The sequence below is a fragment of the Petromyzon marinus genome, chromosome 54 (assembly GCF_048934315.1).
Source record: "Petromyzon marinus isolate PM22_M1 ecotype Great Lakes invasive population chromosome 54, UKy_Petmar_22M1.pri1.0, whole genome shotgun sequence".
Classification (NCBI taxonomy): Eukaryota; Metazoa; Chordata; class Hyperoartia; order Petromyzontiformes; family Petromyzontidae; genus Petromyzon; species Petromyzon marinus.
The window spans coordinates 6402368-6418948 of record NC_133720.1 but is presented as its reverse complement, the minus strand read 5'-3'; the positions used below and the strand labels follow the sequence as shown (position 1 = coordinate 6418948).

The window sequence follows — 16581 nt, the reverse complement described above, 5'->3', positions numbered from 1 at the left end:
TGGGAGCGGTCACTACGAGTCTGGTGCCCACGGGGAAGAGGAAACCTCAGAGTGGACACTGGGAGACTGTCAGGGCAGATCTATGGGTCTCTGTGTGACTCTATGGGTCTCTGGGTGAGTCTGTGGGTCTCTGTGTGAGTCTGTGGGTCTCTGTGTGTGTCTGTGGGTTTCTGTGTGAGTCTGTGGGTCTATGTGTGAGTCTGTGGGTCTCTGTGTGAGTCTGTGGGTCTCTGTGTGAGTCTGTGGGTCTCTGTGTGTGTCTGTGGGTCTCTGTGTGAGTCTGTGGGTCTCTGTGTGAGTCTGTGGGTCTCTGTGCGAGTCTGTGGGTCTCTGTGTGTGTCTGTGGGTCTCTGTGTGAGTCTGTGGGTCTCTGTGTGAGTCTGTGGGTCTCTGTGCGAGTCTGTGGGTCTCTGTGTGAGTCTGTGGTTCTCTGTGTGAGTCTGTGGGTCTCTGTGTGAGTCTGTGGGTCTCTGTGCGAGTCTGTGGGTCTCTGTGCGAGTCTGTGGTTCTCTGTGTGAGTCTGTGGGTCTCTGTGCGAGTCTGTGGGTCTCTGTGCGAGTCTGTGGTTCTCTGTGTGAGTTTGTGGGTCTCTGTGTGAGTCTGTGGGTCTCTGTGAGAGTCTGTGGGTCTCTGTGTGAGTCTGTGGGTCTCTGTGTGAGTCTGTGGGTCTCTGTGTGAGTCTGTGGGTCTCTGTGTGAGTCTGTGGGTCTCTGTGCGAGTCTGTCGGTCTCTGTGTGAGTCTGTGGGTCTCTGTGTGTGTCTGTGGGTCTCTGTGTGAGTCTGTGGGTCTCTGTGTGAGTCTGTGGGTCTCTGTGCGAGTCTGTGGGTCTCTGTGTGAGTCTGTGGTTCTCTGTGTGAGTCTGTGGGTCTCTGTGTGAGTCTGTGGGTCTCTGTGCGAGTCTGTGGGTCTCTGTGCGAGTCTGTGGTTCTCTGTGTGAGTCTGTGGGTCTCTGTGCGAGTCTGTGGGTCTCTGTGCGAGTCTGTGGTTCTCTGTGTGAGTTTGTGGGTCTCTGTGTGAGTCTGTGGGTCTCTGTGAGAGTCTGTGGGTCTCTGTGTGAGTCTGTGGGTCTCTGTGAGAGTCTGTGGGTCTCTGTGAGAGTCTGTGGGTCTCTGTGCGACTCTCTGGGTCTCTGTGCGAGTCTGTGGGTCTTTGTGCGACTCTGTGGGTCTCTGAATGAGTCTAAGACCACGCTCCGGGCGACTGCCCGGGGTCAGGCCGTGGAGGTCGCTGCTTCTGGCGGGGACCAGGGAGCGGTGGCCGCGACCACGAGGTGCGGCGGCGGCGGTGGTAGTGGTGATGGCATCGGTGGCTCTGTCGATGATGATGATGAGTCGTTGTTTTGTCTCCTGTGCAACAGGCCTGTCTGCTCGCAGTGCTGCAAAAAGGTAACAGCTCAGACCACAACCACTGTAACCACTACTGCAATCACAACTGTCACAGGAGCACGGCCGATGCCTCGATACGATTCCGCAGCCGTAATAACGTGCGACTGCACCTCCGATTGGCTACGTACGGTGCGCATGAAGTCCACCGTTGCGTGCGTGCGTTATCACCACAACCACGCAGCCGCAATGCAATCGCATTCGTGTGGTGGAAGCTGGCGTCTGTGCAAGTGTGTTCGTGGCCAGGTGGCTTCTGACAAACAGCTGTAGAGCTCAGTTGGGCCTTAGCTGGTAAAATACAAATAGTAGCAGTAGGTGTTCAGTTACTATTATTATTTGTGTGTATGAGTACGTATGTTGAACTTTTTTCGCACCATACGTAGCCAACTGCACTAATTATTGGAGGTGCGGGGGAAGGACAAACGCATCCCCCGCCCCCCCCTTGTCGTGGTTATTGTCGTTGTTGTCGTCGTTGTTGTTGTCGTAGTCATTTTCGTCATTGTTGTTGTCGTCATTGTTGTCGTCATTGTTATTGTTGCCTTTGTTGTTATCGTGGGCGTTGTTGTCGTCATTGTTGTCGTCATTGTTATTGTGGCCTTTGTTGTTATCGTGGGCGTTGTCGTCGTCCTTGTCGTTGTTATCGTTGTTGTCACCGTTGTCACCATTGTCGTTGTTGCCACCGTTGTTGTTGTCGTCGTCATCGTTGTCGTCGTCATCGTTGTCGTCGTCATCGTTGTCGTCATCGTTGTTTATCATCGTTGTCGTCGTCATCGTTGTCGTCGTCATCGTTGTCGTCATCGTTGTTTATCATCGTTGTCGTCGTCATCGTTGTCGTCGTCATCGTTGTCGTCGTCATCGTTGTCGTCGTCATCGTTGTCGTCGTCATCGTTGTCGTCGTCATCGTTGTCGTCCTTGTTGTTTATCATCGTCATCGTTGTCGTCGTCATCGTTGTCGTCGTCGTCGTCATCGTTGTCGTCGTCATCGTTGTCGTCGTCATCGTTGTCGTCGTCATCGTTGTCGTCGTCATCGTTGTCGTCATCGTTGTCGTCGTTGTCGTCCTTGTTGTTTATCATCGTCATCGTTGTCGTCGTCATCGTTGTCGTCGTCGTCGTCATCGTTGTCGTCGTCGTTGTGGCCGTCCAGATGCGTTTCCCCACCAAGCACATCGGCCACATCCCCATCTACTCGCTGGGCGCCGCCGGCCTCTCTGGTGCCAGCAGCCCCACGGCGCCCGGCCCCCCCCCTGCAGCGTCGTCGTCCTCCCGCAGCACCCCCGCACCACGTCGCACCGTGTCCATGCGCGAGAGGGCGACACCCAGGTGGGCCGGGGGGGGCGGGGGGGGCGGGGGGGCGGTGAGGGATTGGGGGGGGGGGGTCTTCAGGTGAGGTGTCTCCAGGTGAGCAGCCTGCAGAAGAGGCCTCGCCAGGTGAGATTCGTCCCATGCGGGTTACAAGGACCTGGGGTGCCCTCGTGGTGGCGCCCCATGCACCACCCCCATGTGGCACTCCTTACCCCTCTAGGTGGTGGTGCCGTTACCCCACTAGGTGGTGGTGCCGTTACCCCACTAGGTGGCACTCCTTACCCCACTAGGTGGCACTCCTTACCCCACTAGGTGGTGGCGCCGTTACCCCACTAGGTGGTGGTGCCGTTACCCCACTAGGTGGCACTCCTTACCCCTCTAGGTGGCACTCCTTACCCCTCTAGGTGGCACTCCTTACCCCACTAGGTGGTGGCGCCGTTACCCCACTAGGTGGCACTCCTTACCCCTCTAGGTGGTGCCGTTACCCCACTAGGTGGTGGTGCCGTTACCTCTCTAGGTGGCACCGTTACCCCTCTAGGTGGCACTGTTACCCTCTAGGTGGCACTGTTACCCCACTAGGTGGCGCCGTTACCCCTCTAGGTGGCACTCTTTACCCCACTAGGTGGCACCGTTACCCCTCTAGGTGGAGACGTTACCCCACTAGGTGGCGCCGTTACCCCACTAGGTGGCACTCCTTACCCCACTAGGTGGCACCGTTACCCCTCTAGGTGGAGACGTTACCCCACTAGGTGGCGCCGTTACCCCACTAGGTGGCACTCCTTACCCCTCTAGGTGACGCCGTTACCCCACTAGGTGGCGCCGTTACCCCACTAGGTGGCGCCGTTACCCCTCTAGGTGGTGACGTTACCCCACTAGGTGGTGCCGTTACCCCACTAGGTGGCGCCGTTACCCCACTAGGTGGCACTCCTTACCCCACTAGGTGGCACCGTTACCCCTCTAGGTGGAGACGTTACCCCACTAGGTGGCGCCGTTACCCCACTAGGTGGCACTCCTTACCCCTCTAGGTGACGCTGTTACCCCACTAGGTGGCGCCGTTACCCCACTAGGTGGCGCCGTTACCCCTCTAGGTGGTGACGTTACCCCACTAGGTGGTGCCGTTACCCCACTAGGTGGCGCCGTTACCCCACTAGGTGGCGCCGTTACCCATCTAGGTGGTGACGTTACCCCAATAGGTGGCGCCGTTACCCCACTAGGTGGCGCCGTTACCCCACTAGGTGGCGCCGCTACACCAGAGGTGGGCAATCATGAGGGGAGATCCTTCGCGGCATCCCTGGAGCGTGGGGACCTTGTTTAAAGTGTGGTGTGGGGGGGCCGGGGGGTGTGCTTGAGACTCGGTGAGACTTTCCCGGGTATACCAGCGGGCTAATAACAAAATAATAATGATGATGTCGACAACAACAACAACCGTTTCTCTCCTCCTCCGACCGTCGTCCGTGGGCAGCACCGCGCCCGGCGGCGGCGGCGGCGGCTGGGAGCCGGCGCTGCCGACGCGCAGCACGGCCGACTGGGGCTGCGTGGACGTCTGCGTCGACTGCCGGCGCTTCGTGGCCGACATCATCCGCTCGAGCCGCAACCCCTTCCACGGCGACCGGCGGCCGCCCTGGCTGCGCCGCTACAAGACTCGCTCGCTGGAGCCCGGCGCCGGCGCCCGGAAGTTGGCGGGCGGCAGCGGCGGCGGCGGCGGCGGCGGCGACGCCGGCGGCGGGGAAGGGCTGGCGGCCGCCACGTCCGCGGCCCCCCCCGGCGTGAACCGCGGGTTCCACCTCGCTGTGCCGCGCGAGACGCCCATCAAGGAGGTGTAGGCGGCGGCGGCGGCGGCGGCGCCGGGGGTTGGCGTCGGCAAAGCGGAGAAATCAAAGACGGCGACGACGGTGACGAGTTCCGCCGATGTTGATGGACGTGGGCCGACGCGGCCACTGCGACCGTCGCCGGCCGAAGAATCAAAAATGGACAAGCGGAGAAGCGGGCGGCGGCGGCGGCGGCGGCGGTGTCCGGTGGGGTAGCGCCACCTTCGCCGCCGCGGTCGGAACTCGCGGGGACCGGCACGGACGGCCGCCACCGTGGCGCCCGTGGAGTGAGCGGCGCTGCCCGCCAGGGAGTGCGCGCCCACCGCAAAGTGCGAGATGCGTGCGAGTGTGTCTGCATGTATGTGCATGCGTGTGCGCGAGTTCGCTCGCCGCTCCGTCAGCATGGCACTGCCCGATACTTGGTGCGCGCACGCACGCACACAGACAGACAAACGCACAAACGCACCACGAGAAGATAGGGAAACTCGCGCGTACGTACAAGCGCGCGCACGCGTAGAAATTAGTACGCGCAGATACACGCGCGTCCGCCGAACACGCACAAGCACACACACGGGGGACATTGGCACAAAGACGCACACAGACACCGAGACACTAAATAACACATACACACACAGACACACCGAGACACTCAATAACACACACACACACAGACACACCGAGACACTCAATAACACACACACCGAGACACTCAATAACACACACCGAGACACTCAATAACACGCACACAGACACCGAGACACTAAATAACACACACACACACACCAAGACACGAAATAACACATACACACACAGACACACCGAGACACTCAATAACACACACACACACCGAGACACTCAATAACACACACACATGTACCCACACACCGAAACACTCAATAACACACACACACACGTACCCACACACCGAGACACTCAACAACACATACACACACACATACGTACCCACACACCGAGACACTCAATAACACATACACACACACGCGCGCGCGAGTGAGCGCTGTGTGTGTAAATCTGCACCGGACCGACATGAGGATGTTTAGGGGGTGCGGGTTTAGACCCGGCCCCCCCCCCCCGCCCCCCAAACCCCAACCCCCCCACCCATATTTATTTGTTGTGAGACGAGGCCGAGAGTGACCAGGCTGAGGGCGAGCGTCGGGGTATCTCGAGGTCGAGGCACCGCGACTCCGGGGTCAAGGTCGTGACTCCGCGCTGAATAGGTCAAGGTCGTGACTCCGTGCTGAATAGGTCAGGGTCGTGACCCCGCGCTGAATAGGTCAAGGTCGTGACCCCGCGATGAATGGGTCAGGGTCAAGGTCGTGACTCCGCGTTGAATAGGTCAAGGTCGTGACTCCCGAGCTGGATAGGTCAGGGTCGTGACCCCACGCTGAATAGGTCAAGGTCGTGACTCCGCGCTGAATAGGTCAGGGTCAAGGTCGTGACTCCGCGCTGAAAAGGTCAAGGTCGTGACTCCGTGCTGAATAGGTCAGGGTCAAGGTCGTGACTCCGCGCTGAAAAGGTCAAGGTCGTGACTCTGTGCTGAATAGGTCAGGGTCGTGGACCCCCTGCTTGTGCGACGAGGTCGTTACCCCTCTGATGAGGTCAGGACGGTTGCCCTGACTGAGGTCAGGGTTGTGACCCCAGTCTGATTAGGTCAGGGTTGTGACCCCCTTTGTTTGTGTCGTGAGGTCAGGGTCGCATGGCCAGGCCATGCGATGTTGTGTGTATAACTGTGTGTCTGTGTGTCTGCGTGTGTGTGTGTCGCGGGGAGCGATAGTGTAGCGGTTAGCGCGCTGCGTTACGAACCTGGCGACCCGGGTTCGATTCCCGCTCACGGCCAACACCGGTGACGATTATCTGAACCGGTCCTGGGCCTCCCATAGGTCGACTCAGCCTCAAATAAGTACCTGGTGCGGTGTGTAAACATTGGCACTAGGGAGACAAAGGCGGTCGGGCGTGGTGCTGACCACCCACCCCCTCGTGTACCGTTCCGGCCTTCATAAGTGCTCGCTAACAGCACTTGCCCCTACGGTCTGTTAAGGCTATACGGGGGAGCTTTGTATTTGTGCGTGTGTCGCGGAGAGTGTAGCTGTGTGTGTGTGTGTCAGGGTGTGTGTCACCACAGCTGGCGTGCATGATGTGAGTCTTCCTTAGAGATGGTGGGAGTGGTGAGCGTTTGTATTTCTGGCCGCGTGAGAGATTGCGTTTGCGTGCGAGCGATTTGTGGGTCGGTGCGCAAGTGTAGTGGAGACGGACCGGGGGTGTGGAGGGAGAGGACCAGAGGTGCGTGGGTGAAGTGACCGGGATTGCGTGTGACCCAAGTTGTGGCCCGGGATGGTCGTGCTCTGGCTTGCAACGTGGCAGCAGCGGCGGCAGCAGCAGCAGCGGTAGCAGCAGGAGGCTTTTGGGCCTAACGGCTGTGCCGAGAACCCTCGGGCGATCTGTGCCGGGTTCTTGTGGGAAGACGAACGAGTCGTCGGTGGCCGGTGAGGCCCCGAGGGCGCGGGGGAGTGGAGGTGGTCCCTGCCTTCCTCTCGACTGCTGTCGTGTTTTACTCCCCCACCCACCCCTTCCCCCCCCCTCGCCCCCACCCCTTCCCCCCCTCGCCCCCACCCCTTTCCCCCCTCGCCCCCCCACCCCTTCCCCACCCTCTCTTCGCCCCCCCTCCCCTCGCCCCCCACCTCTTTCCCCTTGCCCCCCCCCATCCCTCGGCTCCCGCGAGTCGCCCGGTTCGCAGTGGCAAATTGTTCCTTCTGTCGTTTATGGTGAATAAAGCGGAGCACTTTCTCTTAACTTTGTACTGACGCGCGTGCCGCGCCGCGCCCGTGTCGCGAGCCAGCAGAGCGGAGAGGCTTTTTGGGGGAGACCCGGGGGGGTCGGGGGGTGGGGGGAGGGGCAACCCGAGTCAAGCGGAGAGGCGTAAGTTGAGACGAATCTTAACTCGACAACTTTAATATTTGTCTTAACTTACGCGATTTCTACAAGATTTATAAGCATCGATGTCCAAACACCGTCTGTGACTGTCCCTCTTCGTGTCTGTCTCCCCCCCCCCCCACCGTCTTTCTCCCCGTCTCTGTCCGTCTCTCAGTCTATTTAAAACAACCGAAATTTTTATTTTACCGGGTAAGGCTCACCGAGTTATGTAGCTCTTTTTCAGAAGCGACCTGGCCACAAATGATAGCCCATGTGGAAATGTGTAGCAGCCAAACGCTCCAAACGGCTTGATGTTGATTCTTAATGTGGAGGTGAAAACCCGGAGGACGCTGAGAAAAATCCACGCGACCACCGCGGAGAGCGAGAGAGAGAGAGACGCAGACTCCCAAATATACAGCAGGGGTCCGGATTCAACCCACGACCTCCTGCATACCAGGCAAGGTAGTTAACACCTCGCCAGGTCTCTCTCCGTCTGACTGCACGAGCAGCTGACTTCTCATCCGCAGCAGTGACAAGGTGAGGAAGATGCAACACCGTCGACCCACCGCGGAATGTTCGTCAGCAGGGTGCCACGCTTGGCACGGTGGTTGGAGTGTGGGTGGGGGGGATGGTGCACGCATTGATTCCATAAGCGAGCTTCAGGAATTCCACGACACTATGCCGGGCTCCCCACCCGAGACTCGATGCTGCAGTGCCCAGAGTGAAGGCGCTCATGCCCACAACCCCTCTGCATCGATGAACACGGTCCCGATTGCCTTGACCCTAAAACCCCTCTTGGACCGAATACAATCGGCAACTTGTATCGATAGGGGAATGGGGATTAATCCACCACTCCACTTGTGATTAATCCACCACTCCACTTGTGGATCTACGCTCTCGAATTAATGCCAACGCAGCTCGCGATTTATGAAACTGTCCAGAACCCCCCCCCCCCTTATGTCGATGATGGATGCTGCAGGCCGCAGGACACGCCCCGCGATTTGTCGACACAAACATGTTGCCACTCAAAGCACTCTGGCACATTGCGCGCGTACGGTGCTGAGTGGACGTTCCAGAGAACTCGCGAAATAAAACACCCGGGGCTGTGAAAGACCCAAAGCGCACGATCTCAGGGGACTTGATCGTCCACGAAGCTGCTCATGATCCACACTAAATCGCATCCACTGCACAAACCGTGGGCAGTAGACGCACAAATGCAAAAGTTCAAAACCTCTCCAGCCAGTGCGTGCGACTTGAGGTCACCCACGACTGACCATGCAAACGTGTAACGACGCAACGCCCCGATCCACAATAACGAAGGAGGAGTCGCAGTGACACTCCGTTGCTCCCGACGCGGTTGTCTGGCCTTGACCGCCTGAATGTGAAGTTGTCGCTTTTACATTATGAGACCTCCTTTGCCAGTAACAAGATATAGAAATAGGTTTTACCCTTTTAACTGGCACAAAAACTGACACCTTTATTGAAGGCATGTTTGCAATAACCACAACACAAGCAGTCAAAATGCAAACAAAAGAGACAACTCTGATAATAAGACGTACGCCTTTTGGCGTCTTCTGGTCCAACACCAGTGGAGACTAGGCTCTAAGAAAAGCCGGCTCGGGTGTGGACCAATCAAATTCAAGGACAGTGCATATTATCAGAGTTGTCTCTTTTGATTGCATTTTGACTGTTTGTGTTGTGGTTATTGCAAACATGATGCCTTGAATAAAGGTGTCAGTTTTTGTGCCAGTTAAAAGGGTAAAACCTATTTCTATATGTCGTCACTTCTCTGCAACGTCAGCAGCCGTACGAAAGAAGTCGAAGACTGTGGAATGGTGGGGCCACCCCACGGCTGTAATTGAGGCAGCGGTGGGCATTTGGCGACTACCTCTATGCTGATGAGTCACTGTCGGAACGAAACTCGTCCACGTGTGGCTCATCGCTGTTGGCTGGTCACATTCGCTCAACTTGATTTTGATGGTGACCCCTTGAGACGCGATGTGGGGTGGGGTCCACGATGCAGTTCTACAGGAACTGCTGATGGTTGTGTTGTTGCATAATGCCACAGAGGTGTGCTTTGTGTACAAGTGTTCGTGTCTTGTTTGAAACTTGAGATTAGTAACCCCAAGTTAACTTTACCGCTGAAATCACCCGGCTGCCTATTCCATTCAGGACTGCGAATGAAACTTTGGGACGTGAATAATAATCTATGCATCTTTAAGTGGCTTACGTCACCATCCCATCTCAACACATTGGAACTAAAAACTATAACCAGATTTTATTTTATCACTGAGCTATGTAGCTGTTTCAGAAGCGACCTGGTCGCAAATGATAGCTCAACGAAATGGCTTATCATCATGTGGAAATGTATAGCAGCCAAATACTCCAAACGCACGTTGATTCTCAATGTGGAGGGAAAATCCGGAGGAGCGGGACCACGGGGGGGGGGGGGGGGGGGGGCGCGCGCGAGAGGTGTCAGGGTCGTGATAGAACCCACGACCTCCTGTATACCAGGCGAGGTAGTTAACATCTCGCAACCACCGTGGAACATCTTCCAGTGGCAGCACAAGGTGTACAATCATTCAGTTCTTCACCAACTCGTCACTGACCACCGTGGTGACGTGTGGTCAGAATAAACCCACGTGGCCGTCACAGCCTCGGCGGTGGACGGGAGGTCCTCGTCCAGCGGTGGATTGACAAGCGGACGGTGGCACGAACGTGTGCAGCAACACTCTCGTTGAATAATCCAGTACAATGGGACAACACGACATTGACAGCTAGACGTGGTAATAATATTCTGTATTATATTTAAATTCCACAGCATTATAATTTTCTGAACAAACAGTTGCACCAAGCCAGGGCTTACATTATCACCAACCCAACCTCTCCGAACCCTTCTTTTCTCCCCCACCACCACCACCACAACCAAATCACACCGCAGAAATATTTCCCGGAGATCAGCCCCGAACAGCTCCGGCTGAAATTAAGCCCTGCGTTGACCTATACAACGGGGTGGGGGGGGGTGAGAGGGTCTTCCAGGATTGACAATTACACATGCACAATGTGACTCCATGCAGAGCTCTCAAGATTGGAGGACGCCCATTGCGTGAGATTGTCCAGGCTCGGGGTGTGAAATTGCCCAGTCCCAGCGTGAGATTGCCTAGGCCCAACGTGAGATAGACAAGTCCCAGCGTGAGATTGCCTAGGCCCAACGTGAGATAGACAAGTCCCAGGGTGAGATTGCCCAGTCCCAGCGTAAGATTGCCTAGGCCCAACGTGAGATTGCCAAGTCCCAGCGTGAGACCCATCCCAACCCAACCTGCTCGGTTCTTAACGTATTCCATACACGGAGGGCGGGGGCGGTAGAGTCATTAATGACAAGACGATTCGCACCCATGCCCAAAATCACCCGGAATGCTCCCGAGCTTCGTGAGGCTCAGCAGGCCCCGAGCCTGGTTGGCTGCTTGGATGGAAACGGCCGCCATGCGCAGCAGGTGCTATAGGCTTGCGGCGGGGCTTTGCGGTTTAGGCAGCAGAGGACTGTGCGGCAAAATCCACTTTGCCGCACTTCGATGGCTCCCCGCCTTCCCCACCACCAACAACCCGCACTGACCAGCGTGGTGTGGTGAAGTATGGTCAAATATAACCGCGCCCCCCCCCCGTCCATCACCAACCCGGCACGGAGGGGCGAGGCCATCATCCAGCAGTGGAGTGACACCACCGCCAGGGCTGCGCGTGGCCGCGCCCGTCCGTTTCCCCGTGCGTGTGAAATGCGCGCGGCGCGTGGAAGGTCAAAGGTCTCCGTGACGCAGCCCACGGGTCGAGCTACTTGGGGACCCTGCCGCGTGGGGTCGCTCGTCGACTTGCACGAACCCGGGGGGGGGGGGGAGGGCAGAGACCCAGGGACCTGAATCGAGGTTCCCAGAGACTCGGGGTCCTGAATCGAGTTGCCCAGAGACTCAGGGACGCAGGGCACCTGAATCCAGGCACCCAAGACCCCAGGGGCATTCGGAGACCCCAGGGACCCCGGATAGGAACTCGTGACGAAGCCCCGAACTCGGAAAGGAACAGGGCGACTTGTAATGAGACACGGGGAGACACGGCACGTGACCACAATTGACGAGCACCGATAATTAACGGGAGCGGTCGCGGGGGCGAGAGGGGAAAGGCGGTGGGTGGTGGGGGGGAGACACGGGGAGCATGAAGGATACGGGGATTGGCGGATGACGGGGTGGGGGGGATCAATAAAGACCAGACACTCGGGCAGCAGATGAAGCAGCGAAGAGGAGAGATTGGAGAAGATTTGGGGGCTGGGGGGGCTGAGAAAAAACGATTGGTGGAGCAGCAGAGACTGGGAGAGAGAAGGCAGAGTGGGGGAGACGGGGGGGGGGTGGTGTTCCTATTGCACGATGAGGACAAGGGAGGTGATGGGGGATGCAGAGACCGGAGATCAATGGGATACGGAGGGGGGAGAGAGAGATGGAGGCGAGGGAGGGGGGAATCAGATAAATCACAGATTGCAAGCGCGTGTAAAACTTACGTGGTAGATTGGGAGTGATATGCCACGACTGTGTCTTTGTGTGTGTACGTGTGTACGTGTGTGCGCGCGTGTGTACGTGTGTGTGTACATGTGTGTACGTGTGTGTACGTGTACGTACATGTGCGTACGTGCCTGGGTGTTTTGTACCATCGGACACTCCACCCCACAACTCCCAATCGGTGATGAGGCAGTTGTGGAGAGAGTGGAGAGTTTCCCATACCTGGGCAGTGTGCTTATGACCGGCCCCAGTTTAACAGCAGAGGTCTCACTCCGAATCAGTTGAGCGACAATATATTTTCATCGGTTGCGTAACGCTGTGTGGAAGCTACCTGCTCTGTCGCTCCGCACTAAGCTTCAGGTCTTCTCGGCCACGGTCATTCCCTCCCTTCTCTACACTTGCGAAACGTGGACCCCCTTAATGGAGCATCTTCGCCGGTTAGAAACATTTAGGCTAGCCTGCCTACGATCCATCCTGGGTTTAACCAGGCTGGATTGTGTGAGCTCACAAATCCTTGAAAGATCTGGGCAGGGTCCCATCGGTGAGCTCCTCCGGCAGGCAAGGCTGCGTTGGCTCGGTCATGTAGCTCGCATGCCCAGCCACCGCATGCCGAAATAGCTTTTGTTCGGCCGGATCGAGGGGGCTAAACGGGCGCGGCACGGGCTAGAGAAGAGATGGAGTGATGTGGTACAGGAGGACGTGGAGCTGAGTGGACTTGCCGATGACTGCTACCAGCGGTGTCAAGATCGGCTTCTGTGGAGGAGGCTCGTGAAGGACGCTACTGGGCAGTTGGAGGCAGTCGCCCTCCAACAACGGAGGGCGGAGGAGCGACGCTCACAATGAGCGGAGCGCCGGGTGGCTAAAGCACAGCAAGTTGGCACAGTAGGGGGCACAGGTGGTGCATCAGCCAGTCATCTCAGTCGACCCGTGGCACCTGGGTCTGCCCCGTGACCTCCTGCCAGCGGGCGTTCGACACTTCACGTGGCCTCAAGGTGCACATGGCCTGGCACAAGCGTCGTGGTGACGTCACCGCCACTTAGTGGCGAATGGCGGTTGTTGTTGTGTGTACGTATGTGTGTGTACGTGTGTTACAGAGCGGAAGTCATCTCAGTCACTCCACCCATGGCACCCTGGGGTCTGTTCCGTGACCCTCCTGCCAGCGAGCCTTTGACACTGAACGTGGCCTCAAAGTGCACCTAGCCTGGCACAAGCGCCGTCGCGACGTCACCGCCACTCGCTGGTTATTGTTCTCGAGCGGCATAGTCGCGGTTGTCTCACTGCGCTCCGAACCCGGTGAACCCGAGTTCGATTCCCTCTCGCGACCATGAACGCGGCGAACATATGAACCGGTCCCGGGCCTCCCCTAGGTCGACTCGGCCTCAAATGGTGATCCGATGCGATGTGTAGTAACCGTCCACACTGGGGAGCCGAAGTTCGGCTGGGGACCGTGACGTTTGGCCCCCCCCCCCCCCCCCGTGCTACTCGCAAACAGCGCCTGCCCCAACGTTCTGTCAAAGGCTATACGGGGGGGGGGGGGGGGGGGGTATCGATCTTTTGCTTTGTGTAGGGTGCAGACGGGAGGGGATGATGGCGCCACGTGGGTCGCGGTTTAGGGCTGCCACCTGCACGCGGATTTGCGGCTCCTGCGCTCGGTGGGCCGGAATGTGTTATGGACCGAGAGAGCGATATGGAGAATGTCGACTTGTGACGCTGCTGCGTCGCTCGCTCGCTCAGAGGAGGGAGACAGGGCGACGAGAGGACGACTCGGAGAGAGAGACAGGACGACTCAGAGAGAGAGAACGACTCGGGGAGAGGATGACTCAGAGAGAGGACGACTCGGAGAGAGGGAACGACTCGGGGAGACGATGACTCAGAGAGAGGACGACTCAGAGAGAGAGAACGACTCGGGGAGAGGATGACTCAGAGAGAGGACGACTCGGAGAGAGAGAACGACTCGGGGAGAGGATGACTCAGAGAGAGGACGACTCGGAGAGAGAGAACGACTCGGGGAGAGGATGACTCAGAGGACGACTCGGAGAGAGAGAACGACTCGGGGAGATGACTCAGAGAGAGGACGACTCAGAGAGAGAGAACGACTCGGGGAGAGGATGACTCGGAGAGAGGACGACTCAGAGAGAGAGAACGACTCGGGGAGAGGACGACTCAGAGAGAGGACAACTCGGAGAGAGAGAACGACTCAGAGAGAGGACGACTCGGAGAGAGAGAACGACTCGGGGAGAGGATGACTCAGAGAGAGGACGACTCGGAGAGAGAGAACGACTCGGGGAGAGGATGACTCAGAGAGAGTACGACTCAGAGAGAGAGATGTAAAGGATGACTCGGAGGCGCGATGAGGAACCACTGACGTGCGGGAAGGCAGCAGCTGCCGAGCCGACGACCTCAACAACTGCCCAAGCTCTGCGGTCCTCGAAATTGTTTTCGGTCATCGGCCAATTCATGACTTTTTAGCGGAATGCGGAGCAGCCAGAGGAGACCAAGCAGCGCCGGCCACGTGCAGCAGCAGCAGCGGCAGCCACGTGCAGCAGCAGCGCCGGCCACGTGCAGCAGCAGCGGCGGCGGCCACCACCGCCGCCACCGCTGCCCACGGAGGTCTGGCGGCGTTACGAGGATTCATTTTCGCGTTCTTCGTTGCAAGGCCCCGCGGGCTACGTGAACACACAAACCCCCCAATGGTTTCACAAGTGTAGCGGCACCCTGACACTGGGGACGTCTAATCGGCCAACGTGCTCCCCCCCCCCCCCCCCCCCCCGCTGAAAATTAGTAAAGATCACGGCCACAGATCACCACGGGTAGTGAACGACTTGCAATGTCGACATTCGACCGGGGCTTGGCCTGCGAGTGGATAAAGTGCCAGACCCGAGTCGCGGATCATGGGAGAGTTTGCAGCTGAAGTTTAGCAGGCCCAGGGTCGTCCAGAGTGAGGGGGGGAGGTGGTGGTGCGCCCCCCCCCCCCCTCCCCGACGCAGTGACGTAGAAACGCGGGGGGGGCTCCCCAAATCGCGGGGCCCAGGGCGGTCGCCCCCCGATTCACCGTTACCCTAGGGACGGCACTGGCCAGGCCCCACCTCACCTCACCTGGGTGACCCTGCTCCTGCTGAGGACCCTCTAGGCGAGGCCTCACCAGGTGAGGCATCACCAGGTGAGGTTCATCTCACGTGGTATCAAGGCCCTAACTTCTCTCTGGTGCCACCACACACCACGTGACCTACCCTCACCCCAACCATGGAACAGGCCTAGTGTTATAATTCGCCGACTCACTCAATCAGAGAGATTCTTATTATCGTCGCTCCGGAATTGAACTTGCAGGCCAGTGAGTCAGGCAGCCACACCTGGGTGGGTGGAGAGGCAGGCGAGTAAGGTGTGAGTGAGAGGTCAGCAACCAGTGTTGCATATGCTTTGCGTGTGTGTGGTGTGGACAGTGTGTGTGTGCTGTGTGTGTGTGTGTGCAGTGTGTGTGTGCGTGCAGAGTGTTTGTGTGCAGTGTGTGTGTGCAGTGTGTGTGCAATGTGTGTTTGTAGTGTGTGTGTGTGTGCAGTGTGTGCTTATGGGTGCGCGGTCGCGGCTGTGCATGCATGGTGTGATGACGTGTGATGTGAGACGCAAGGTGATGACAGAGAGTATGGGTGTGTGCCGAGTACGGAGTGGTGTGATGATGTGGTGAGTATGCTGAAGACGTGGTGTGATGCAGCGAGTATTGGTGTGGCGAGTACGATGGCGTGGTGTGATGTGGTTAGTAGGGGTGTGGCGAGCGTGGTTTATTCCGCTGCTGCCGCTGCTGCTGATTCCAGTCGCTCCATGTTTGCCACCAGCGCCTCCAGTTGTTCTGAGACACAAGCACAGACGACAGGGCCCGCCCCCACCCCCCGCCGTTACTTGACCTCACGGTGCACCAGGGAGCCCGATCCCCTAGCCCAGACGGTCGGGAATCGAATTCGGTAAAAACAACAAAAACGACAACTCAACATCAATCACAAACGACGTCACGGAGCGGTCCCTTGAAGAGGCGCGAGGGACTCTTGAAGCCGCAGGTTCCCGACCCCTGACCTAGCCTTGATCCCCGAACCTCAGACCCCCGGGTACCAGACCCAGGATCTTTGACCCTCCCCCCCCCAACCGACTACCTGAACGTCCCATTGCTCCATAACACCGCAGACCTCACCACCTTCCTGGATCGCACAAGCCCCCTAGACGAGTGGTTTTTAATCTGCACCGCAGCCCTGCACCCCTTTGGCTCTCGATCGTAATTTTTTTAAAATATATATAATGTTAATAAATAAATAGGTTTGATGAAACAAAGTAAGTTGTAACTCACGTGCCCGTGCTTAATTTGTGCTTTCGATTATTAACCTTCTAAAAAAAACATCTGGCCATGTCTCGCTACCCCCCCCCCCCGCCGCCCCCTAGACAGGGCATCTCGCACCCCCAGGCGGCGCGTAAACCCCAGGATAAGAGCCACTGCCCTAGGCCACGGACCCCTGACCCCGCATCCCAAAATAAATTTCTCCCCAGACAAAAATTTCGTCCAACGAAATCGACGTTCATTGAATATGCGATGTATGCTCGCGCAGGGTTTTCAATTGCTTCTATCCCCCCGCCCC

The 16581-nt window shown here is 57.8% G+C and overlaps 2 protein-coding genes across 10 annotated transcripts in view; one reads left to right on the top strand and one right to left on the bottom strand.

Moving 5' to 3' along the window:
• LOC116954198 (protein spire homolog 1-like) overlaps positions 1–7304 on the top strand; it is a 44524-nt gene extending 37220 nt beyond the window's left edge. For all 8 annotated transcript variants that reach the window (XM_076052127.1, XM_076052126.1, XM_076052128.1 and 5 more), the window contains 3 exons: positions 1359–1386; positions 2528–2703; positions 4148–7304. In XM_076052127.1, coding sequence (XP_075908242.1) covers positions 1359–1386; positions 2528–2703; positions 4148–4508 — 565 coding nt within the window. In that variant the 3' untranslated portion in view covers positions 4509–7304. The remainder of the gene's footprint in view (positions 1–1358; positions 1387–2527; positions 2704–4147) is intronic.
• A 2902-nt stretch (positions 7305–10206) lies between these two features.
• Positions 10207–16581, bottom strand: part of LOC116954077 (uncharacterized) — a 30292-nt gene continuing 23917 nt past the window's right edge. The window contains exons 11-12 of one of the 2 annotated variants that reach the window (XR_012929613.1): positions 10669–15806; positions 10207–10626 (exon numbers count right to left, since the gene is read on the bottom strand). Coding sequence is in view for 1 of the 2 variants with exons in the window: in XM_032974496.2 (XP_032830387.2) it covers positions 15739–15806 (68 nt within the window). In the remaining variant the exon portion in view is untranslated. Of the gene's footprint in view, positions 15807–16581 lie in introns of both variants that reach the window. The other variant, XM_032974496.2, reaches the window with a different exon arrangement.